At 37.1% G+C, this 26,535-nt stretch overlaps 1 protein-coding gene and 1 long non-coding RNA gene across 2 annotated transcripts; one reads left to right on the forward strand and one right to left on the reverse strand.

Moving 5' to 3' along the window:
* The first annotated feature begins 2,066 nt into the window (after nucleotides 1-2,066).
* On the forward strand, nucleotides 2,067-9,998 carry LOC131737067 (probable G-protein coupled receptor 141). Its single transcript, XM_059023474.1, has 2 exons — nucleotides 2,067-2,153; nucleotides 9,051-9,998. The coding sequence occupies exon 2, from the start codon at nucleotides 9,067-9,069 to the stop codon at nucleotides 9,940-9,942; it is 876 nt and encodes a 291-aa protein (XP_058879457.1). The 5' UTR covers nucleotides 2,067-2,153; nucleotides 9,051-9,066; the 3' UTR covers nucleotides 9,943-9,998.
* Nucleotides 9,999-10,037: 39 nt separating this feature from the next.
* Nucleotides 10,038-24,679, reverse strand: LOC117400163 (uncharacterized). Its single transcript, XR_004544180.3, has 6 exons — nucleotides 24,595-24,679; nucleotides 24,087-24,202; nucleotides 22,167-22,248; nucleotides 20,455-20,537; nucleotides 19,511-19,673; nucleotides 10,038-13,584 (listed from the first exon to the last, which is right to left on the reverse strand). It is a non-coding gene; the product is annotated as an uncharacterized LOC117400163 (long non-coding RNA).
* Nucleotides 24,680-26,535: the final 1,856 nt, after the last annotated feature.

The following is a 26,535-nucleotide window of genomic DNA, read 5'->3' on the forward strand; positions in this document are numbered from 1 at the left end:
AACAAACAAACAAACAAACAAACAAAAACTCCTTCCCCAAACAAAGGATTTTTCTCCTTTTTTATACCATGTGACTGGAGCCTAATTATCACCAATTACTCAATTAGCTCCAGCCACATTCTCACATGTATTTTGGCAGGGATAGGAAATTAACCCCATCCCTGCCAACCACCACCAAACCACCACAAAACAATAATATTTACAGGCAGGGCCCTGCCCTGCCACAACAAGGAATTAGTATTGGATCCTGTTGTGCTTAATTATGAATGCGACGCTAAGGTTCTGTTTAGTAATGCACATGATTTAACAGGTTTACATGTACATTTATGGATTCACTAGGAGCACAAGACTATTGTGGGTTAAAATGACAATCAGGATTCCTGATCCCGTATGTCATTTGATAAACCCATGCTGGTATTATTTTTGGTAAATCAGCAGAAACAGATAATAACAGGTCTGAAGTACAACCAAAAACGTTGTTTAAGAGAAATTACATTGAATATACATTTGAAGAAATAGTGGAAATGTTTGTCATGTAATTCACTATTATTGAGTGAGACATGGTTAAGTGAATCCTCTTCTGAAGACAGACCATCTCCGTGTCTGAGCTATCTCCCAGAAAATTAGGTAAGTGATCATGATCTGATTTCTGTTTAAAACTACTTGCTGCATTTGTTGTGTCTAATGATAAATGTTGACGCTGTAGATGTGTAGCTTTTGAATATTGGAATCAATAAATGGAGACTTACTAACATAGCATTGGTATTGTGTGCACTCGTAGGCAGACATCAACTTAAATGAGTTTCCTTACACAAGAGGGGAAAGTTATTTTTATGTCGCGATCACAAGATCCATTTTCTCAGGATCTTGACATTTAAAACCGTTATATTGAGATCACAAGGTTACAAAAAAGATGACCTGCTTTACACCATATTCAGTTGCGTTTTAGTTAATATTTTTAAATCTCTAAAAGTGTTGTTAAAAGTTTTTGCTTATTAAGGATTAATTCACAACAATAGGTCCATTACTGATAGTATTTTTAGGTCTGTGGAAGGGTGGTGGGCAATTCACTGACACACACGGGAGACAGAAGTTTTATCTGAAAAAACTGCACTGGTGCCCAGTTTTATTATTTTTGAAGTTTTTCTTTTAGCCCGCAGAGGGCGATGTTGTCGGTGGCCTGAGTACCGGCAATAGTACACAGGACCACAGGAATACCAATACTGGTAAACAATAAAACAAATTGGGTACGTAATTATTTCTTCTATTTTTTTTAGTTTCTTTCAAGGCAGGCTGTCTCACTCAGCCGTGCTTGCCTGTTCTTTGTTTATACTGACATCTTCCGCCAGCGTCACTGGGGTATCCTCTCTCCGGACACCCGAATGCACAACCAAGCGCAGTTCTTATGGGCTGAGCAATCCGTCAAGGCTCACCTCTCAGCCACTCAGAGAGAGGGAAAGCCAACACACCCTCTTACCCACCTCTCCGTGTCATTGCTATGACTGACAGGCAGATCTTGTGAGACTGCTGCCCTCTTCCAGCAGAACCACAGACACACCAGATAGTCTCCCCTGTTACAAGGTCCTATAGCATTTGCACTCAGTCAACATTTATTTGGAATAGCACTTTTTTGTTTTGCTTAGTGCATAGTGCCAACTGGTGGTCAAACATTTGATATCATAAAGAAACATGAGCGGATGTCTCATAGCCTACCTGTGCATGTGTGTGTGTATAGCTGAACTTTGTAAACTCTGCTTCGATATGTTCACCTAATCTAAACACTTAACACAACCCTAATGAATCACTGTAAATTATAGAGTTGTTGGGGGTGACCAAATGGTATGCATGTTGAAGTTTTTGTTCTATGCTTTCCCTAAATAGTTAAATCTGAAGAAAATATACAGAAATGCAATGCAAATTACAGTTAGTAGAATATTAGACAAAGGAAATGTTCACTTTATTGGACCAATACAAGTAGTAAAAAAAAACAAAAAAAAAGCTTACAAAATAACAACTGTGTCCGCTGCAATGCCCCTCCCCTTTCCTGTATTTTAACCAGCATGTGTGTTTAGCAGCTTTTTCAGTCTTCCTACTCAGAAGCATTAGCTGTGCATCCAGTGTTCTTCATCATCTTTTAAGAAAAACTAGGCTAGGTAAGACACAAGTGACTATTTCATGTTTTTTGTACAAACTAATGAATCATTTATTTGCTGAAATATACATGTCATGTTAATAAGTACATTTTACACTGTACAACGTGTGAATACAGTTTATTAATAGCAATCTAAAATTACAATATTAAGACCTCATGACAGAAAGACACCTGGTGAAATGTGTTGTATGGGTAAAGCCAGATTGAGAGTGTTTGTCTAGTTGATGGAATATTATTTATTACATTAATGCATCCACAGCGTTACAGACGAAGTACACTTGAGTTTACTTGGCTAACAAAACTGCATAATGTGTGTGTGTGTGTTTAATAAGACCCAATGGGGCAGCAGTGTGGCGTAGTGGTTAGGCTCTGGACTCTTGACCGGAGGTTTGTGGGTTCAATCCCAGGTGGGGGACACTGCTGCTGTACCCTTGAGCAAGGTACTTTACCTAGATTGCTCCAGGAAAAAACCCAACTGTATAAATGGGTTATTGTATGTAAAAATAATGTATTATATTGTAACAATTGTAAGTCACCCTGGATAAGGGTGTCAGCTAAGAAATACATTTAAAAAAAAATAAAAATCAGCCTAGAAGTTTCATATATTAAAAAAAACAGAATTGCAGCAAGGCTTTTGGTGGGGGGGGGTTCCAGTGCCTAACCCATAGGGTCTTCCATGTTATGGTCCCTCTAATATGGCGCATTCATTTGTAGATCATTTTTAATTTCTATAATAGGCATATAGAGCAGAGACGGAAGTAAGTATAAGGTTTCTTTCATAAGAGAGGATCCCTCTGTTATGTTAAGCTCTCTCTTTGATCTGATCTAGAACTTAAAGCATTTGGTGTTTATTTGAATGATCTGATTTCCTCTGTTAATTTTAGTTTGGAATATGATACATTCAAGGTTAGTTTTCTCGATACAACTGTATGTCTTGATAAGGGATCTTTATATACCACTGTGGCAAAGTGGTTGCAGTGCTCAAGACAATGACACAAAGTACTGGTGAAATGGAGGTTTATTTTTGTAATCCAAAGTCTGATGACAAAACAGTAAACGATAATGATAACAGACAATACACAATGGGTTGCATATTGCTCTGTTTAATCATTTAATATCATGCGCCAGCCTCATGACCTCGAGCCGACAAGACGGGGGAATCATCAGTAGTGTTACAGGCTGTCCTGTGCCCGTGGCAAGGTTTACCCTGTATAACAATAACTCCTTGATAATGAAGTGTGGAAATACTATCACCCCAGTGTCGTCAACATCCTTACCTTCCCCAGCGTGCACCAATGTGGGGTCGTTGCTTTGGAAAACATTTCAGCTTGAAAGGGAAAAACATCACCAATAATTTCCCTTTCTTTCTTTTCTACCACGTTTACGTGTGCAATCGAGACTGTCATTAATGTAACCAATTCTTTGTAGTTTGGCCAGTCTCGGCCAAGAATTACTGGGTGTGGTAGCCTTTCCGCCACCCCAACTACTAAGTGATGTTTTATCGGTCCTACCAATATATATACTTTTACAGTGGGGTATGTCGGCGTGTCTCCATGGATACAGGAAATAGCCACTTGATCTTGTGGCTGCCACGACACACTGCCCAAGAGAGCTTAATTAAGGCCTGCCCACACCCTGTGTCCACTAATGCGTGGGTTTTCACATTTCCCCAAATCACATTAAAAATGATGCCCAATTGCACGTCGCCACGTCACACTCCATCGCTGATGGGCATGACCTGGCCTGGTGTCCCGGCTGGTTGCATCTAAGACAGGTAGGGGGGAAGGAGGGAGCAGAGGTTAAATATCTGTCCCGTTGCTGGTATGGCAACAGGGCAGGGGCAGCCACTCTACCCCAGCTGGGGGCCAACCTTGGCCTCCATGGAGGGGAGGCAAGGTTGCCCATTGGGGTTGGCGGTCTAGGAGGTCTCGGTCCCGGTCCAGGTGGTGGGGGAGCGGAGAGAGGAAGTGGTGTTCGGCTGCTCCGTTGTGCTGGAGCGGTGAGTAGGCTGGTCTTGGCGGAGACCAGGGAGTCTTTGAAATCCTCTGCCAGTTTCACAGCATCTTCCAGGTTGTCGGGGTTGTGGTGCCACATCCATGCCTGGGTTTCAGTGCCAACCACATGGTAAAAGTGCTGCACAGCGATAGACTTGCCCATCTGTAAGCTCGTTTTCTGGGCAGGGTTGAGCCAGTGCACCATGTGGTCACACAACTTCTGCACGACAACCCTGGGGCATGCATCTGGGGATCTCTGGTACTTCCGGATAGCCCAAGAGCCTATATTTTATTGTAACTTAAGAGCCTATTTTTATTATATTTCGTATTGTAACATGTTAGGAGAATCTTGTGGACATCTTGCTTTTGCTAACATATTGTTTAGTGTGTCTCTCCTTATGTAGACGGTCCCAAGTTCTTCACCTGGGATAACCAGACATTTTTGTAGTCTATCTGAAAGTTTTTATATTTGTAGAGTAATCTATGAAGCTATCCTTTCATATTTTTCATATAAGGTAGGAAGAAGTTTGGGAAGATTTGGTGGTGGTCTGCTACTTGTGCCCTGTTTGAATTAAATAACAGTTGTTAAGATTATCCTGCACAATGATAATTTAACAGTACAGTTTTCACATATAATCGTGTGCTCCTCACTGTAGCTCCTCTACAAAAATTAAATTATCCTATAATATTGTTTCAGCTCCCCTTGGCCCCTTGTTTCATATAGTAGCTATGGTGGCTCTCTTTTGCAATTTTTTTCTGCACACTTTAACCACTGAATAAGACAGCAGGTCCAAATTGGGTTAGAGCAAGTTTTAACCAACTTTTAACAAGAAATGCCTCAAGCTTCCTTAACAAGCCTTAATCTCAAGAAATGTGACTAGTCTACTATATTTACATGAAAACTTTTAGTTTCTATTTACAGAGCTGCCACAGGACAGCATGTAGTGGAATGTGGTTTCAATGAATACAGCCAGGAAGGGGACACGTACAAGTTGTTGCAAATTTCAAACTATTTCCTCTTTTAACAATGGTTATTTTAAGTTCTATATATTCTGCAGCATGTTCAGATTGTCTCTGGAATTGGTTCCTTTATTGAACCTCTTTCCAATTATATTGATTCTTTCTTGAGACCCCTTGTTATTGAATTACCTCCATATCTAAGGGATACAGGTGACTTTATTGGTCAATTATTGAATGTAAGATTACCAAATGAAAATGTTATTCTAGCTACACTCGATGTTGTAAGTTTATATACCAATATTCCACATGTTGATGGCCTTAATGCTCTTAAAAATCTTGATAGGAGAAGTGACATACAGACATCAACTGTATTTTTACTTGAGATGGCACATATAGGTCTCACTAAAAATGACTTTCTCTTTGAGAAAGATTTTTATCTAGAAATCCAGGGCACAGCAATGGGAGCTTCATTTGCACCCGACTATGCCAATCTCTCTATGGGATTTCTCAAATACAACAATATATATGGACATAATCCTTTCATAGATAACATCATCATATGGAAACAGTATATTGATGTTATGTTTCTGTTATGGTCCGGCACTGTTCTAGAACTTATAGCATGTATTGCTTATTTGAATGGTATGATTTCCTCTATTAATTTTAGTTTGGAATAGAGGGAGATTTATCACCAATAATCATTCTGTCTCTGTCACAACCACCTTGTATACTAAACAGTGAAAAAAACAGTATTCTGCATGCTTCTAGCTTTCATTTTGTACCACTGTGACACAGACAGAATGATTCTTGGTGATAAATCTCCCTCCCGACCTGTGAGGACGCTGTATAAAGGCAACAGAGTACCCTGGACTGGATGGCCAGACAATTAATTCCCAGGGTTAGGCGGAAGTCTGCCATCTAGAAAGGGGGTGGAGCTACGGTACAGTAAATCATCGACCCGGAAGGGAAACAATGTGGCAGCTGCGGATTGGAGGAGCGGTTGCAATCATTAACCAAGGGGTCATGATTGACGGTATATAAGGGGACGTAGCGAAGTGATCTATTCCTTTGTTATGGTTAATGCTGAACCGGAAGGAGAACCGTACTGTCTGTCGTGAGTGTTTTGTTTGTTTTGTCGCATTTAATTATACTTGTTTGTTATTATTAGACGGCTAACACGATCCGGAGCTGTTGCTACAGGCCAGCACCAAACCCAGTCTGTTATTGATCACTCCTGCACCTGCACACTGCAAACCACATTGCCACAACCACTCAAAAGGGGACTCCCTTATAGTCAATTCTTGCAACTCAAACAAATTTGTTTTAAATATGAAGATTTTGATACTGAAGCTGGCAAAATGTATGACCAATTTCTATCTTGGAATTACCCAAGGGATTGGTTAGATAAAGCTCTCTTCAAAGTTCAAAACGTAGATGTGAATCCTCATGTGAATAAGAACAACAAAGAATTATCTTCCATTTGTTACATGACTTTTACTACACACAGTCATGAGATTAAAAATATTATTAGACAACACTGGTATATCTTATCAACTGTTACTATCTGTAGCAAAATATTTCAGTCTATGCCACTTTTTATACACTATAGACGCAGAAATATGGAGATTTTTGTTAAGATTCAGCTACAAATTTAAAATGGGGTACAGTGATGAACGGTTTATTTCCATGTCGGAAATGTGCAGCCTGTGACAATGCTAAAACTAAAACCTTTATAAGTCATGTAACTAAAAAAGAATACAAGATTTCACAAGTTATTACCTGCACATCTGATTTTGTAGTTTATTTAATTTCCTGCCCTTGCTACTTACAATATGTTGGTAAAACCAAAAGACAATTACAAGTGCACATTAATGAACATAAGTGCCATCTGTAGGAATGATGTACGTTCGCCACTGGCTAGACATTTTGCAGAGGTAAATCATTCCAATTCAGACTTAAAATGTTGTGGTATACAAAGATTATTTCAGTTTCGTAGAGGGGGTGTGTGGCAATGTGCCCCGCCCCTGTGTGCATTTCTGTGTTGTATGTTACGTGTGCTGTGTTAATGTTGGTGTATAGGCATTGGTACACGGGATATAAACAGGTCTGTGTTTCACGTGTGTTTAAAAATGTATAATTGTATTTAAGCATGAGGATTGCACATCACTTCACGTGCATTTAAAGTATTTAATATTTGAGCACGAGGTTGCACGTAATTAATTCACGTGCTGGGATTCAAGTGAATAATTAATTAGTAATTGAATCCCAGCACAGCAGTATATATAGGTGCACGTTTCACTCACTCGGGGTTGTGTGTTCGGTGAGTGGAGAACGGGTGTGGAGAGGAGAAAGTAAAGTAAAATAAAGTAAATTGATAGTTGTTTAAACTCATCGTGTTTGTTCGTCTTAGTCCACCGTTTGTTAAGTGTTAGTCTGTTTTGTTTGTCTGTTTTATTTGACCTCAAGTGCCGTGTCCTGTGTTTTGTTCAACCGTTTATTTATTTGTTTATTAAACACTGAGCGCTGCCGCGACTCAGTTTCACTCATCACCACTGTCTCTCTGTGTATTCCTTTCTGGTCTGACGTCATTCACAAAGCCACCCTGTGACAGGGTGACTTGAATCAAAAACTATTTCAATGTGAAGCAAAATGGATCTTCTATCTCAAGACAGTGCAGCCAGAAAGCATTAATGAAGAACTTGGATTATCATGTTACCTATAAATATATAATTAATATTTCTTATTTTTTTATTGCTTCTGTATTCTTTATATCATTAATGTTTATTTTATAATTAATTCATTACGTTATACTTAAGACTTCATGGTCACTAATGTTTATGTCTACATAGTATTTACATATTTTTTGTATTAATATCAGTGTTATTTTTATTATTTTAGCTTTAGTAGATCTATATGAATTGAAATAGTCTAATCAATAGGTCTTAAAATTAAATAATTATGATGTATTTAACAATATGATGAATTTAATTGATGATTTCTGCCATTGTTATCTTTGCTATTTTTCTGTAACTTGTCCTATAATGAAATTTTATAGTAGTATTTAGTAATATATTCCCTCTAATGTCTATCAATATATTATTATATGAATTGGTCTGTGTACATGTTGTTTTGTCTTTAATTGAACACCTGACCTCTGATATTTATCTTTAATTGAATTAAGATCTTAAATACTCAGGTGTTCTTCATTCACTACCACTGATGATGGTCATGCGACCGAAACGTTTGCACTGAGCACTTTTTGCATTACATCCATTTTTTTGCCTGTTCTTCTATAAATAAAAGACTGTTTTTTCGCATAATTTTGATTTTGTGGTGGTTTTTTATCACCATTCTTCAAATAGCAGTGTGCGGATCATTTTGGAATTACTTCATGCATTTGGAGATCATGCACCTGGCTTTGTTTGTTTGTTTGGACTTTACTTTTAAGGTGCAGTAAAGACTTCATTTAATACAATACCGTACACAGTATACCTGAGTATAGGTGATCTGGAAAAATAAAACAGATTTGAAAGGTGTTTTGACAATGGGTAAAAAGGTTGCATTTCTGTCATATGGTAATCATTATTTTTCACCTATGGTTAAGAGGGTTTACTCAAAACTTGTCTATGTGGTACGGGTTGGTGTCATTGAATTTTATTTGAGATGGGCCATGCTAAAATGGCATAGTTTAATGAAAGTTAAAATTAAAAATACATTTGGAACATGTGGTATACAGTAGTAAAATAAATATAAAAAATGTTAACCAACATTACTGTTAACTATATATCAAATCAAAGTTGTATGTCTTAAGTTCTGAAAAAGATATCATGAACAGTTTTGTACCACACTGCACCTTTTTAAAGGGAATTATTATTAAGATTAATATTTAGTTACAATACCTATTACGTATATTTCTTCTAATGCTGCACTTTATGTTTTTGCAGGAATTTGAAGAGGAAAATGTATATTAACAATGGGACAAATGAGACCATAGAAGATATGATACAAATGAATAGCTCAATCTCACAATACAATTATGTCCTGGTAGCCATCTACAGTGTCTCGCTAATTGGTGGAGTAGTGGGAGTCATTTTTATGACTGTCTTCTTGTATAACAGCAGCACAAAGCTTTCCGTCACCACGACCTCTATCATCAACCTTGTCTTGGTACACAGCGTGTTTCTAATCTCTGTCCCATTTCGCATTGAATACTTTGCCACAAATGAGTGGAAGCATCCATTTTTCCTCTGCAAATGGGTGAGCATCTTCATCCACTCCCATTTATACATCTCCTTCATTTTCTACATTGCCATCCTGTTTGTACGCTTCCTATTTTTTTTTGGAAAGAATATACATTTCTACAGGCCCCTCCACGCTTTTTTTGCCAGCTGTCTGGTGTGGGTGGTTGTCTTTGTCAGTATTTTTCCACCACTCTTCATTCAGTATGGCAAACACGGCAATTACAGTACAAACAAGTGCTTTGAGTTTGGGAAAGAAATGCAAAATCCTTTTGTTGCTTCACTGAACTATGTTATTATCACCACTGTTTTGTTGACAGTGTTTGCATTGCTTGCTTGCCAGTTGGTGATCCTGGTGAAAGTTGCAATGAAGAACAAGACCGACTTGCTGTCCCGTCAAGAATTCAGGGCTCAGTTGAAGAACCTGAGCTTTCTTATGGTGATGATCATCTGTTTCCTCCCATACCACATATTCCGAATCTACTACATTCAACATAACCAAGGCGATGACGATACAAATCATTACAATGAGATCTGTTTGGCTATCACATCTTTATGTTGTTTTGACTTGCTGACATTTATAGCAAGAGGCAGTTGAAGAAGCGCTCATGCTGTTTCTCAAAATGACCAATGATCAGATGGCCTTGACTGAACCTGGGGTTATGGTTGGGGTGGGGGTGGGGGAGGGGGTATTATGAGCTCGCACAAGCACCTTACTTATTTTTTGCTTTTCTGTAACATGTTTGTTTTTCATTTACAATGGTGTAAATGTATATTCTCTATGCCACTCTTTCTACATGTCACTTGTTTTCAGTTGATCAAGTTCTGATTATATATCGCAGTTGCTCCGCTGCTAAAATAAAGTTTGAGCTATTATTTAAGGTATTTTATATAAACTTGTGTTACAACCCTTCCAAAAGTTTCCCATTGTAAAAGCACAACAAAGTGTAATAAAGCATAGTGAAAGCACTGTATAGTTAAGCATTGTAAAGAAAAGCGTGGTATGGTGAAGCATGTTAATAAACAAAACAAACTAGTGTAAACTATGGCAAATGCTAGTATAACCATGGGAAAGGCATGGTAAGAATGTGCAAAAATAACATGGTAAACTTTTATAAGGGAAATAGTGTAAGGAAATAGTCTAAGCTACAAGATTTTCAGAAATTAAATGTTAGTGACCAGACTGGAAATAAACAATTTAAACATTTCATTTAGGAGCCATAAATCTTGCCTGTTTTGCACATCCATATGCTTGAGAAGTTTTGAAAGAAATACATGTGATAACGGTAACAGTTTAAAATAAGTGGCTGTAATTCCACTGTAACTAACACAGGATTTCCTACTGATTTCAAATGAAATTACTATTGAATTCAAAAGTCACAAGCATAAGTTCATGACATACTTTTCATGACTTCATAACATTTCCCTTAATACAGATGAAATAATCATGAACAGACACTAAAAGTGTTACCATTATAACACACATGTATTTTTACATTTTACATTTTTCAAACATGGTATCAGGTAATACTTGACAAAGACCTTTCTCAGTTTCTATGCCTTATTCACCTTGCTCTGAATATCTCGACCTTTCTGCTCCCTCCTATCTCCAGACTATTATTTTCCCTACACCCTCTCTCGCTCCCTTTGCTCTTCCGCCACCGGCAGATTAGCTGTACCCCCCCTCCGCTCCTCCGCTTCCAGAGCCCGCTCCTTCTCCACCCTTGCCCCTCAGTGCTGGAACGACCTACCCACGGACATCAGGACTGCTCAGTCCCTGACCACCCTCCGACACCTCCTCAAGACACCTATTCAGATAGCATCTGTAAACACCACAACTCTCGAACATACTGGACTATATGGCACCCAATTGTACCAGTACTTGCATCAGCTTGTACTTGTACTGAACTGCTCCATACCTTGCCATATACTACTGCTCTTAATTATAACTATTCACTGTATCTTGTACTTGCTTTTACTCTTACAGATATCCATATTCACGTTTTTGGTAACTGCTTTTAGTTGAAATTGTTCTTAACCATTTATCGTACTTACTATGTGCTCTTAATGGACTTGTATAAGCAAATACTTTTAATATTACCTCAAAGGCAAAGAAAATAAATGGTGTTACAAAGAGGACTTTATCAGGGGTAAACTAAGAGTACATATGTATAGACTGTAAATAAGGGCCAATGCATTGTTATACATGAGGTTTAATGTACTTCTTCTGTAGATTTTTTTTTTTTTGGATATGGAAATATTTTTCATGGGTAACTAGATTATATAAACAGAAGGACAATAAAGTAACTTAAAAAAAAAAAATGTTATTATATTTACTTGTAAAAACATGAAACAGAAATAACATAATTGCATGAGCATTTTTTTTCTATCGTGAAAATAGAGACACTTGTGCTTACATGCATGACAATATAGTAACTGAAATTGAAACTCTCTGTATAAAGTTGTAAGATGGTCATGTCATGTATCTATTTTACAATCGCAATTTACAATTCCATGCCATTGTTTAGTTGATAAATCAGGATTCACAGAGTGAGGCAAGCCAGATGGTTTCCAAACCTTCGCCCGTCCCAAGACCTTCCTCCAGTCACACACCTGCTTTCACAGTATTTATTTCTTAACCTGTTTTGCTAAATTTTACATTGGCACGGATTGGCTCCAGGACCATCTATAATCAATCAACTATCTGTCAATGTGATCGCACACAGAAGCATAGGCCAACACTTAAGTATGGAATATTTTTTATTAAAAAAAATAATAATAAATCTTGTTTTATAAGATAGTACCACATAATTAATAACCACCAGTTAGTATCAATGAAATGCATTTATTAATTTTTCTTTTATAAAAAAAAAAAACTATGTTTATTTACACTTTAGTAATAACTCAGAGGGATGGAGTTTTATTTAAACAGTTGAGCAAATCACATCACAGAATATCACATTTAGTTAAGAGCAGTTATAAGGTACAATAAAATCAGTAGAAAATAAGGTCAAATTCAAATAAGAGCAAAGTAAAGAATACAGAAAATAATTACATTTAAGAGCGAGTTTGACTAAAAGCAGTTAACTTAGTTAAACTGACATTCAGAGGGTCGACTATTCTGAGTTTTCTGTGTTCTCTCAGACGCTCATTGACCTGTACTCACAGCATTAAAAAACTGGAAGAAAAGAATGCTAAATTATTGCATTGTGTTTATTGTAGGTACAATACATAAAACATATTTTATATATAATATTTGGGCGTGGCTGCTTCCAGTTGGTTAATACTAAATAATCTAATTTTGAATAACATTTATTACCCTGGATCTACCAAGTAATGATATTCTCCAAAGCTTTTTTTTTTAATACTGTACATAGTGTTGACACACAGGCACTTTAAAATATAGCTAATATGAGTATGCCAACACAAGTAAAACTGATTTACAGCAACAACATGAAATTGATTCCTTATGTTATTTAGTGTTAAATGTTGGGAATATAGCAGATGCAGGGGCCTAATCAATTGAGCTAAACAGTCTAAATACCACCACTGTTTGGATCAAAGGTTAATACAATCAAACATCTAATCCTGCATCAGAGTCTTAGAGTCTTAAGTATATTTCTGTCTGTAAATATATTTACACTACCGGGGAGGGGTGGGGGGGGTGGGGGGGGATTTAAATCACCTTAAAAATATGAGGCCTTGTTATTTAAACTCTTGAAACAGCCTGTGCACAAGTGAGCATTCATGTATACTGTGGTGTTACTGTGGTGTTAACCCCAAGCACCTAGGTAAAACAGTTCAAATCAAGAACAGGACAGTGGCTGAAATGCTGAAGCAACAGCAAACACAAACAGCTTCACAGTACTGTATAATCAAATTCAAGTTCAAATATTTGTGAGATAATGTATAACAAATTAATTAATCAAAAGGAGTGAGTTTATTTTTGCTTTTTACTGGGTATTCCAAGAAGTATTGCTTACATATATCCTAGCTTCGTGGAATTCCACCACTAAGAATAAGCTACTAATAGCAACCGAGCACACTTTGGTTTCACAGAAAAAAATTTGTTTGCAGATATGAACCAAAGAGCACAACCACAAAAGTTCCCTCATGTTGAGTCTACTAAAGGAGGTGGAGCGAGGTTCAGATGAAAATCTCCTTGCTGGAAGAGATCAGTCCGACCTCCTAATGTGAAGCCATCTGAGTTTTGCCTCGTAACTTCTGTTAAAATAGAAAGCTGTTGAGAAAAAACAAAACAAAAAGACAAGGAGATTAGACAATGTAATATAGTTTGGCATCCAGCAGCAGCAACAACTGCCCTGCTTCTTGCACCAAACTGTGCTAATGACTACCAACATTTCATTTTATTAGCACAAATCTCGAATATGTTTATATACCCATATAGCCTAGTGCATTTATTGTCAATTTAACATAACATGCGTCTTGTTAGATAAATATCTTTGCATCCCTGAAAATATATTGTTTTTACAGACACTACGCTCCTTCTGGGATTAACATGTTAATTTCTTTGGCGTTAATCGCACTCCTATGTCTTGACCCTCATAGCGTACCGTAACTCATTCCCTGCGTCACCATTTTAATATACTTGACTGCATACAACACAATGAGTGCAGTTCCTGTTTGCATAGAAAGTTAGTTATATAACTGCATTATAAAGCAAAGTACTAAAAGTGAAGGACTTGTGAAGGGGAAGTTTATTTAAAAAAAAAAAAGTTTGACATATCTACTGTCAAATTCAGTTTCAGTATCATAAACGTAGGCTACATCTAATCTGAAGCTCCACCTGCGTGCTACATACACTTTCACTTCTCAAAATACACTTTATAGCAACAGCTCAACAACAAATGAAACCCGTCAGTTTCGACAGAGTATACTTTTAGAAATTCAGGCTCGCTGCAAGCCCATGAATCAAGTTAAGTACGATACTATAACCAATATACAGTGCCTTGCGAAAGTATTTGGCCCCCTTGAACTTTGCGACCTTTTGCCACATTTCAGGCTTCAAACATAAAGATATGAAACTGTAATTTTTTGTGAAGAATCAACAACAAGTGGGACACAATCATGAAGTGGAACGAAATTTATTGGATATTTCAAACTTTTTTAACAAATAAAAAAATGAAAAATTGGGCGTGCAAAATTATTCAGCCCCCTTAAGTTAATACTTTGTAGCGCCACCTTTTGCTGCGATTACAGCTGTAAGTCGCTTGGGGTATGTCTCTATCAGTTTTGCACATCGAGAGACTGAAATTTTTGCCCATTCCTCCTTGCAAAACAGCTCGAGCTCAGTGAGGTTGGATGGAGAGCATTTGTGAACAGCAGTTTTCAGTTCTTTCCACAGATTCTCGATTGGATTCAGGTCTGGACTTTGACTTGGCCATTCTAACACCTGGATATGTTTATTTGTAAACCATTCCATTGTAGATTTTGCTTTATGTTTTGGATCATTGTCTTGTTGGAAGACAAATCTCCGTCCCAGTCTCAGGTCTTTTGCAGACTCCATCAGGTTTTCTTCCAGAATGGTCCTGTATTTGGCTCCATCCATCTTCCCATCAATTTTAACCATCTTCCCTGTCCCTGCTGAAGAAAAGCAGGCCCAAACCATGATGCTGCCACCACCATGTTTGACAGTGGGGATGGTGTGTTCAGGGTGATGAGCTGTGTTGCTTTTACACCAAACATAACGTTTTGCATTGTTGCCAAAAAGTTCGATTTTGGTTTCATCTGACCAGAGCACCTTCTTCCACATGTTTGGTGTGTCTCCCAGGTGGCTTGTGGCAAACTGTAAACGACACTTTTTATGGATATCTTTAAGAAATGGCTTTCTTCTTGCCACTCTTCCATAAAGGCCAGATTTGTGCAGTATACGACTGATTGTTGTCCTATGGACAGAGTCTCCCACCTCAGCTGTAGATCTCTGCAGTTCATCCAGAGTGATCATGGGCCTCTTGGCTGCATCTCTGATCAGTCTTCTCCTTGTATGAGCTGAAAGTTTAGAGGGACGGCCAGGTCTTGGTAGATTTGCAGTGGTCTGATACTCCTTCCATTTCAATATTATCGCTTGCACAGTGCTCCTTGGGATGTTTAAAGCTTGGGAAATCTTTTTGTATCCAAATCCGGCTTTAAACTTCTCCACAACAGTATCTCGGACCTGCCTGGTGTGTTCCTTGTTCTTCATGATGCTCTCTGCGCTTTAAACGGACCTCTGAGACTATCACAGTGCAGGTGCATTTATACGGAGACTTGATTACACACAGGTGGATTCTATTTATCATCATTAGTCATTTAGGTCAACATTGGATCATTCAGAGATCCTCACTGAATTTCTGGAGAGAGTTTGCTGCACTGAAAGTAAAGGGGCTGAATAATTTTGCACGCCCAATTTTTCAGTTTTTTATTTGTTAAAAAAGTTTGAAATATCCAATAAATTTCGTTCCACTTCATGATTGTGTCCCACTTGTTGTTGATTCTTCACAAAAAATTACAGTTTCATATCTTTATGTTTGAAGCCTGAAATGTGGCAAAAGGTCGCAAAGTTCAAGGGGGCCGAATACTTTCGCAAGGCACTGTATATATATATGAATACTATCATATATATATATATATATATATATATATATATATATATATATATATATGATAGTATTTACGATTAAGGAGAACATAACTGTTACTCAATGAATGCTTAGTTTTATTTAGACAATTTTAAGTTATTAATAAAACAGAATACTTTTGTTTTTAAATGGAATTTTAGAGACTGTCAGAGGATTAGCATTTTCCGATCTCAGGGAATGATCAGGGACATATGGGGTCAGCAGATCTTGAAGATAAGGTCCAAGACCATATAAGGCCTTATAGGTAATAAGAAGAAAAACTTTAAAATAATAATAATAATAGCAGCAACAGTAATAAAACAAACTTGAATGAGATGAATGCAGTAATTGCATCAATGAAATATGTGATTAAAATAAAATTAATTAATTTTTTTTAACCACTTGACATCCCTAGCTATACGTTTATAAACAACCTATAAACATGTTATTAATTATACTAGAAATAATAAGACTATTATACACGTTTGCCATTTTTTTTTTGCTATGGTTTATAATCGCTTATAAATGGATATAGTCTGTCTGCCTGTCTTTTCAGGTCTGTTTTTCTTTCTATGCTTGTCTGTCTTTATCTGTCTCGCCAATTGTATGGGGCTGCTTTGCTTTGGCAATATAGTTATTATACAATTTTGGCATTGTTTTATTTTTGCTATTGTTTATAATAACTTATAATGGATACATAAACTAAAGTGTTACCGTTTTATTAATTTTTTTGTTGCTGTTGTTTATGTTGTTGTTGTTTATTTAGAACAGATCCCTAAACTAAAGTGTTACCCATAAACCCTTGGTTACGTTTGAGACTTCTGGATGCAGTGCATGTGGGCCTGAGCAATATTTAGTGCAAGTTAAATTTGGTTAACGTAAAAAATAAAATATATACATTTACCCTTGAAGGATTTTTAACTGCTCTTCTCAGATTATTTGATGCTGCAATCTGTCTGGGGTCCAGTTCCATCTTTTAGTGAAACTTTGAATCTAAATCGAAGTGTCAGTTTATCACATATGATTGTCTAAAGTAGTTTGTGGTTGTATAATGTGGTGGATTCCCATTATAATTCTGATACTCAGCTATCTATGTCTTCAAAGCTGGATAATTATTCAGTTTAGATGTTTAGTTGCTTGCTTTGCAGCCTTGGACAACATTTTTTAAAGATAACAAAATTAGAATGGATGGCCCTATCCGACCCTGATCACTCATTCATTATATTATTGTATAGTAATTTTATTTGTAATGTGTAGCGCTTTGGGGTGCCTTGGCATGAAAGGTGCTATACAAAATAAATGTGATTGATTGATTGAGTAGCTAGTTATTTAGTAGCTGATGTCCACTTCTTGTTAGCTGACACACATTTCAAGCAGGCCCACTCCCCTTGCTGCCCCTCTTGTTGACTGAGACTGCACTGTAGACAAGCTGTGTGACAAACATGACCACAGCTGCAAAGAGACAGTTTTAACAAATACACATGTTTTATAGGCTGCTAAACACAACTTTGCCCACATGTGATATTTTAACTGCTGCACTTTTAGTTGGTACCAGGACTCTTTCAAGAGGTCACATGTACTGTACATTACCTGGACATTAAAATCACACATGTGGGTGTTTTAAAAGCATGTTTTCAATGTCTCTGAGTTCCTTGATGCAACCTCTTGAAGCTGACTGCCTGGTCCATGGGAAGTGAATCCCTGAGTGTTATCATTAAAACTCCAGCAATGTATATTGATGCATGTAGACACAAGGCTTGCAACTATTCAGAAATAATCATGGGAAAATAGAAGGATCTCAGTGAATTGAATATCTGTCCATTATGACTCCCCTAGGTGTTCTGGAATGGCAACATTTACAGAAAACTACCACAATTTCGGTTAAACGTGTTTAAAGGGTTAAACTCGAAAATGTTGGGAATGTTTGTTACCAATCAGAAAAGCTGCCATAAGAAGCCCTCCATCACTTTAAAAAATGTACTGAACATGTATTTGTGCAAAATACTGTATGTGTACAGCATGTACGTGTATGGGGAAGACTGTGAAGAAATACTGAATATTAAATAAACTGGCTTACATGGTACGCTTACTACTATGTATTTTTGGCTAAACATTTAGGCAACATTTTAACACTAGAACTGCCACGGCAGTCATTTTGATGGTTTGAGGTTTTCAAATTTAAATTACTCTGCGTGTCTGAATGTTTGATATGACGTGCTTTTCAGTTGTATCCTATAGTTTGTCTTTCACTTTAATATTGATGTTGTTTAAAATGTAACTGATGACTGCCGGCAGTGGTTTGAGGCTTGAGTATAACCACGGCGGATCTATTGTTAAACCTTTACCACTTGGCTACAGTTTAAACTCAAACTAATAAAACACAACAACAGGGTTTCAAGTTCTGTTATCTGACAGATTCTAATCTCTCCACCCAATATCAAATGTTTTATTTCAGTTTTCTAGAATTAATTCAGTGTGGTTGTCAGCTACTTTATCTTTGACCACAGCCCTTGTTCCTTTTCTGCAACCTAACACCCAGAGCATATCTGTTAAAAGACAAAATTCCAAATGAATATGTTACAGACTAACAGGGTGTGTACATTCCTTTGGAAATACCATAGTCCCCATATTGATCATGGTCTGAACGTCAGAATTCTCCGGTCAAGTGATTTACTTCAGCAAAGCTAGCTGTTTTACAGTGTCCTCATTCAAAATGTGTCCTTCTGACACTGAAGACGGTGATCTGCCGTTAATTTGAACAAATCTCCTATCCTCCTGTAGCCCTTCTGGATTGCATTTGGTATGATAGACTGTTTAATACAGCCCTCAGAAACACATCACATCACCAAGTACAGTTGATAAACCACAGTACTGTTCAACCTGTTTCTACAAGCTAAATTTAGACCACAGAGCTGCTTTGAAATAATACCAATATGTGATGACTGAAACAGGAAACTGAAATGCAGTCATTCTAAACAAGAATAGATTAGCCAGTACAACTCTGGAATTTGATACCCCTACCAAGTCTGAGATTATGAGGACATTGATAATGGAACTACAATAAAAAAAACAAAACAAGGAAGACAGCTGTGTACCAAACATTACGACAATAAGAATGATTACGTCAGCGGTCAATGTCGTGGTCAGTAACACATTGAGATGGTTTCTGAAGTAGCTTTGCTAAAATAAAATGTCAACAACAACCACCACGGAATCACATAATACACCTGTGTACCCAGTATGAACCCAATATCTACAAGCCTTGGGTCTTGATCATCTGGAAATTAAAAAGTCCCCATGATACCATTGTCAGCCATTTCAGGTGCCGTTAGATTTTGCCTGAGGAGTTTTTAAGATATTAGCAGTAGTAGCTGCACAGAGGGCGCACATGGATGCTTAACTGTGACTTCATTTGTTAGCAACTTGTTAGCAAGCTACTGGAATACCAGCTAGCTTTGTATTGGGTATTAAACAGCAATTACAAAACAGCTAAAATTGCAAAGATATGCTACATGCAAATATCTACAAATGAGTCCCAACAAGCCTTACCTAGAAACAGTGATCTCTGCCCCAGCTCGATGCTTATTGTACTGCTGTGTGCAGACTCCACAGAGCTTGTGGGCCGGAGTAAGCCCTCTGGTGACGTTTGCTCTCAGAGTGCACAGGGACCAGTGCAGATCCTGGTTCTGCTTTTTGTTGCATCTAATAAGGTCTGGAAAGCAGAATGAAAGCAAATACAATCAGCCCCTGTTGTCTGCTTAATACGTTAAGGCATATTATAGCTTTCTGTGCACTCTACATTGCTAGAAACACGCTGTTGACAGCCTAGCTTATTAACATTACACAAAGGTCATTTAAGCTGTAGCTGTTCACAAAGTCACAATGGGAGCCAACCAAACATTCTTCTGCTTGTAGCAGTATGAGGATGTACACATTAATGTACAGTAATAACCCCAAAAACAATTAAAAAATAAATGTACATGTAGTGTAATTTAAAAAATCTAAACATTTAATTGCTCATTACTAGTTAAAATATCTATATGCAGGTTTAGCAGTAGTAACGAAATATCAAATGTGTTTATAAACAAAAGAACACACCTCCTTATAATAAAAGCCCTATGCAACGCAGCCTCCCGACCAACATTTCCATTTTTGTTGAACACAAGAAAGCTTGTTCTGTTTTAGTCAGCACTGTGGGAGGTTAGATTATTGTCAAAAACTGTTCTCTTACTATCACAGATTGAGAGAGTTTTTATTGGCTCAGACACTTTTTATACAAAATATCAATAAAAAAAACTTCCCAGGGGAGCATATATGTGCTCTCTGAATAGGTGATCTATATAAATGCCAGAAGATGTATAATTTGTCATGTATGTCTTTTAGGAATGTAGGAGATCCAATCCAAACTTACAGACATCATATCTATGTCAAAGCAAATGCACCCTTCACAACATTGTACTGCAAGTAAACCATTTACTGCCATTCCTACTTACTTGAATGATCCTTTGCAGTATATCTGTAAGGGGTGTGTAAGCTGCCATGCCTTCTAGGACATCGTTTGTTGGAGCCTTCATACCTTTAATTGAACAAAATGTAAATAGAATATATATATGGATGCAAAAGCATTATTGTACAGGATCTGTCACTCATCGCAAACGTCTTGCTGTGGGGAGTTGCTTCAATGACTATTTCCAACTTCCCAAGAGGGCCCAAGCTTTAGCATTACTGCAGGACAATCATTCTCACTCATGATGTTTTTTTGTATTTACTCTGTGGGCTTCAAATTATAAGATTATATTTAGTAGTTAAAATGAATTACCGGCAATACAAAATGTATATACAAAATGTACTGCCTAATGCAAAAAATAAGTAATTTAACATAGACCGCATACATACAATAGTGTTCCTATGCTGATTCCCAATATCTTGCTGTTTGTTCAGCACTTGTTTGCGTTCAGAACTTTAGTAGAAAATATTGCTGTGTTGTTTAAGGAAGTGAAACAGCTGCTGTTGTGGTGGTGTGCTTAAATAAAGCTGCTTATTTGCCTACATCCATTACATTTCATTAAGAGTCATTTCTTCACTGCATCCGAACCCAGAAACTATGGGCTGTATACACAAAGGGTGTTTACCAGTTGTTTAAACATGTCTGGCTAAAAGGGCTTTCAACCAAACTTGTATTCATAAAAGAGTTAAACACCCTTTAGCTATGTGTGGTTAAATGTGAACGATGGGCAGGGTTTAGCTATGTTCATGTAGACTATGCATGCATTAGATCAAGACTTAGCTGCGTCTCAAATTTTGAATATGTCACTAAAAACAGTGCAGCTAGGAATTTAAATATGCCTAAGTAATAATCATGCTTTATGAATATAACCCTACATTGTTAACAGTGCAAGGCTCGTGTTGATACACATGCAGGTATGTTAAGGACTTGGCAGCTGTGGGTTGAAATGGTTTGTTGTGTGAAAACACTGAAGACAGACAAGTTGTCGTCTTAGAACAAGGCAGGGCCGGAGCTACAGCTCTGAAGAGGGTATGAGAATATAGTAACTCAGAACAAAACGAAGAATCTGCAAAGAATCTGCAAGGTTGGTCAAATTCTACATCAAACCTTGTTGTACAGTATGTGTGCTTTCTGTTACTAGAAATACTGAGGGATTCACCAAAGCTGTATGGCCCAGATTTACCAAGCTTTTGATCCAGTGCAAAGTTTAAGTAGAATAAATACATTTTTCGAAAACTAGTAAGATATATTAATAACAAACAAAAAGATACAGCCCCACCGTTGTTGTTTTACTGGAGAATGAACTGTTCTGTACACTACCATTGTCTACACTGTTGTTCTGTACAGTACCATTCTCTGCACTGTTGTTCTATACAGTACCATTGTCTGCACTGTTGTTCTGTACAGTACCATTGTCTGCACTGTTGTTCTGCACAGTACCATTGTCTGCACCGTTGTTCTGTACAGTACCATTGTCTGCACTGTTGTTCTGTACAGTACCATTGTCTGCAATTTAGAACCAGAAACTGTTACAGTGAAAAGCATAGAAGTGAAACTCGACATCAGCTTACTGCATTGTACTCAGTGTTTCTCACTGCAGTTTGGGAAACGAACTGAGTAAAGCTGTCAAAGAACTGTAGACGGAAAGCAGGTGGGACATTAGCAACTGTAATCATTTCAAAGCTTCTTACTACTCACTGTTTATTACTTGATCTGGTGATGAAGACTGTAAGTGCTCTACTGGTGACATCAATAGGTCCAAAAGAGGAAACCAGAGTTCCTACAAGAGAAAGTAAAAAAATATCCCATTTCCTTATCTCACTATTAGTCAGTGTTGCATGCTGTGTATATTATGTTTGGATTTTGTCACCTAGAAATGCTGAACTGCCATATACAAAATAGAACCCATTGTTCATGTATTGTCAGCAACACAGATCTACAAATATTCTGTAATACTAAACAAAACGACATGCCCTGACTGTTAATTAAAGTGATTTCCTCAACAGTTTACCTTAAAGTCAAGCCTTATTCACAAAGTGAACTCAATATGAACATGCTTGATATTCATGAAACTGGTCTAGGTTATTTTTAGGATTGTTTTCCAACAGCTTAGAAATGTTTCAAGTATTTAAGCCAATCTAAGGAGAATGTCACATAGTTTGTAAACATTAAGTAATACGAAAATAGTAAAAAGATTTATGTCATTGATATGTCTAGAGGTTAAAAACAATGTGGCACTGAAAAAGGTAATTTCCACTGGAATGATTGAGTGAATCATAGAATACAGCGTCACAGAATACAGCTTATAAACATATAAACGTCTGAAAATGAGTAGCCTGTATCATTGTACAAATCCAGTAATGAAACTAAAGTGAAATACAAATGTTTACAATCTGTCTATTGTTTCGACAGATTAAGAAAAAAAAAAAGAATATTTATTTTGATTTAAATGTATTATTTTCTATATATAAAGCATTGTCCATGGACATGCATATTTTGCCTGAGGAGTTTCTATAAAACCTGCAAATATAAACTCTTTAGTTATTTAAATATTTTTTTATTCTGTTTTGACAGGTTAAATAAAGCTGGATAGTCATTCAAGACTGCTATGAAAGTTAACGACAGTCAGTTTTATAAATATAAACCTTTTTTGTAAATCTTAAAAACAGTTTGAATGGCTTCTGAGTTAGCAGGTGTGATAGAGTTTTAGACAAGCTTCTACTGAAACAAAGGTAACAGTTAATAGCAGTTAATAGCAGTTACACTCTGCATATTGAACTGAGGTCAATGTCATTGTCATAATCAGCAATGTTCATGCATCCCTGTCAATATGAAGTCATTGCCTTAAATGGTTAGGCATGGCTTTGCAAAGACAAACCTGGCAGGAAAGGGTGTATATTTCTTGTACGACATCCACAGCTGACCAATAGAATCACTGACCAATGTAATCATAGAATACCTGTGTGTACTGAGTATGAAGCCAAGTGTTACAGATTTTTACATTCAGAAACCAAAAAGTCACATTACCTCAATATGGTGGCCATTTTAGGTCACCAGTCAAAGTGATGGGTGCCGTTAAATGTCAGCAGTGGCAGGTTTGCAAACTCATACAAGTGCCTCTTACAGGGATGCTTAAACATAGGGCCCTATGTTTAGGTAAGCAAGTGTTGAGTAAGATACTCCATGCAGGAATGGCACTATAACTCCTATTGCATTGCAGTTTATGCTATTCAAGGGTTAAATATATTAGAGTTACTGCCTCTTTTACGACATTGTTAAAATCACTGAAAGAAAGGCACTTTAGTAGTGTGTGTGAGTCTCTTAAGTGCATTTTTGTCTTTAAAAGTAAACAGACAGCCACAGCTGTTCCTGTGTTTAATATTGAAATGGCATTAAATCTGTCACTGTTTAGCCCCCGTGTCTGTTTTACTCGATTAGAAACCTGTTGTCTGCACTAACATATTTGCTTTTGTAACAGGTAGTGTTGTGTGATATCCTGCCTTTCGGTGAGATAAGGTTAAAGCTCTAAAACCACAAATGCAGACAAGTCCGGCTCTTTTGCATAGTTTTTAAGACACTTGCTTTAGTCTCCAGGTATGAAGCTCCAATGTCTCTCACCTCTTTCTGTTGTGTGTCCAGGGTGCCAGAGGCTCGCTGACAAAAACCAATGATCTGCTTCAGCAGTGAAGGTACATTTTGTACAAATCCAGTATCGTTGGAGTGAATTGCTGGAACTAAGTCAAATACAAATGTTTGTAATCTATATATTCTTTAGACTGATTACATACATCGGTATGTATAAATGACAAAATGTATTTTCTACATATATATAAAAAAGTATTGTTCAACTTGCATATTTTAAAAAAAATGAACATTTGAACTTGTAATTTTTTTAAAGACTTTTTTTAGTCTGATTTGGTGGATTAAATAAAGTAAATTTCCAACAGTAAATTTCAACTTTCCTTTGTAAATCTTAAAAAAAAGTCTAACTCATGAGTTTAAGATTTGTAATCAAAACCCCGTATCTCAAGAGGTGTTAAAGAGATGTCGATGAGCCTTTCGCTAAAACAAAACAGCCCCCCTCCCCCTCTTTACAGAGACGTTTAGTAACAGCAGATACACTCACTGCACGCTGCATCGAGTCCTTCCTGGTTCTGTGAAAAGAACCTAAAACCAACCTTCCTTTCCCACAGCTGATGCTTGCCACATTCTGTTAGGGTGTGTAGTCATGAATTCATGTGCTAAAAAGGAAACCACTTTTTTTTTTTTTTTGCAGACAAAGCACCAATACTTTCTCACAGAGCAGCTAGTTTGTAAAAATATACAGTTTCCCAGGAAAGGGGGTGCTGCATACTGGAGAGCTCTAGCAAGTTTGTGTTGGTTCTGCTGGGCAACTTGTGTTGTAAAAAAAACATCCCCTTGTGACATTGTGATAAGATTAAAATGGCCAGGGCTGCGTTCAATAGGCAGAGTGCTCTGCCATAGCGCTATGTAACATAAGTTAGCCCTTACCGAACAGTGTGTTATGAAGAAAGAAATTTCAAAATGGCAGAAAACACAGCACTGGCGCTGTTTTTGGATGAATTTATGGAAGATTGTGCAGAAAATCTTGTGTTTAATGCCTCTATTGTACTTGCATCAAAAGCCAATACCTTGGCTTTAGTGGCAGTGAATTGTCCTGTACAGACTGAAAACTACATTGACAGCATTGTTCCTCAGTACTGTGATTGTTGCATATTGCATGTTTTATTTGCAGGTGGCTACAGTGCAGTTTCCACTTGCAATTAAGATGTTTCTATTGTAAAATAAATATATAAAAAAAGATTAAAATAAAAATAAAACTTTCCAAAAATTTAACAATTTATTTTTTCAACAATTATTCAGCCCAGTAACATTTTTATACAGCTAATAAAATCAAAAATAAAAACTTTCCAAATAAATTATTTCTTCAATGTGAATGACTTTAGCAGTTAGTTTCTTTGTTTTGCAAACTTCTGCATTTCCATGAGCTCCTGCACCTGCCTTTTCTGTTCCTCTGCAAAGTCTTACAATTTAAGTACTACTGTTTGTTTTTTCTTTTCAATCATTTTGTTTATAATTTGCTCTTGGTTAGATAGAAATGTAACACTGCAAAAGTACCACATTTTAGTCAAGTTCTCTTATTCTAACGTCCCCTTTCTGCCACAAAAAAAAAGGGTTTAAAAGTTTTTGGTGTAGCCAATACTGCTGTGCTTTTTCAGCCGAGATACGCTGTGAAGCCTAATCTGGCAGAAATAGCAAAACTATATATACTATATATTGTAATAGGGTGTGTGGAATTGTGTTGGAAAATAGATATATCAGCTTGAGAATGAAGAGGGCACTGTTCCCAGAAAGCTCCTGATCTTAAAACTTTTTAAAAAGAAAGGGTTATGTGCAGAATGTCCACTAGGGGATCAGGAGCCAGTTCTCTCTCATGCTTAACTGGCTGATTAGTAGGAGCAACTGAAGTCAAGCTGTCTCCAATTAAGCTAAATCAGGCAGAGATATAAGCTGTCTCTTTGTCAGTGCTCGGTGATCGTGAGTGAGAGAGTGTGGAAGACTAAAGGCAAGTTATAGTTGCATGGTCTGTGGAAAGGAATATAATCCCTTACTACAGAAATTAACCCTGTGTTTAATTACGGTTTGGTAACTGCTTTTTTGTTTGTTGGATAAGCGGCTTATCCGTTCCAGACGTAGTTTAGGAAAGCCTGTGTTTAGTTAGTGCTCTGTGCAGAGCTAGGCCTTTTCTTTTGTGCCCTGTGAGGTGCTGTGTTTTTTTTTGTTTTCTTGTTTATTTCAAACCTGTAAGTAAGAAACTGACAGTCCTGCTTTGAAGACCACTTTCAGCCTCCAAGCGCTTTTATTCTGATTCCAGCCTACCCTTCTAGCCACTAGGTTACTATATATATATATATATATTTTTTTAAATGCAGTTACGAAAATATTCCTTAATGTAAAGCCGGCCAACAAACAATAACAAGATGAGTGCTTTTTATGTTGCATGCGATGCTGCAGATTCACTTAGTTCAAAAGGAAAAATAGTCAA

This window comes from Acipenser ruthenus, chromosome 4 (assembly GCF_902713425.1).
Source record: "Acipenser ruthenus chromosome 4, fAciRut3.2 maternal haplotype, whole genome shotgun sequence".
NCBI classification, from domain to species: Eukaryota; Metazoa; Chordata; class Actinopteri; order Acipenseriformes; family Acipenseridae; genus Acipenser; species Acipenser ruthenus.

Bases quoted from the DNA above. Each gene is read 5' to 3' on its own strand.
- LOC131737067 (XM_059023474.1), top strand. From the start codon at position 9,067: ATGTATATTAACAATGGGACAAATGAGACCATAGAAGATATGATACAA.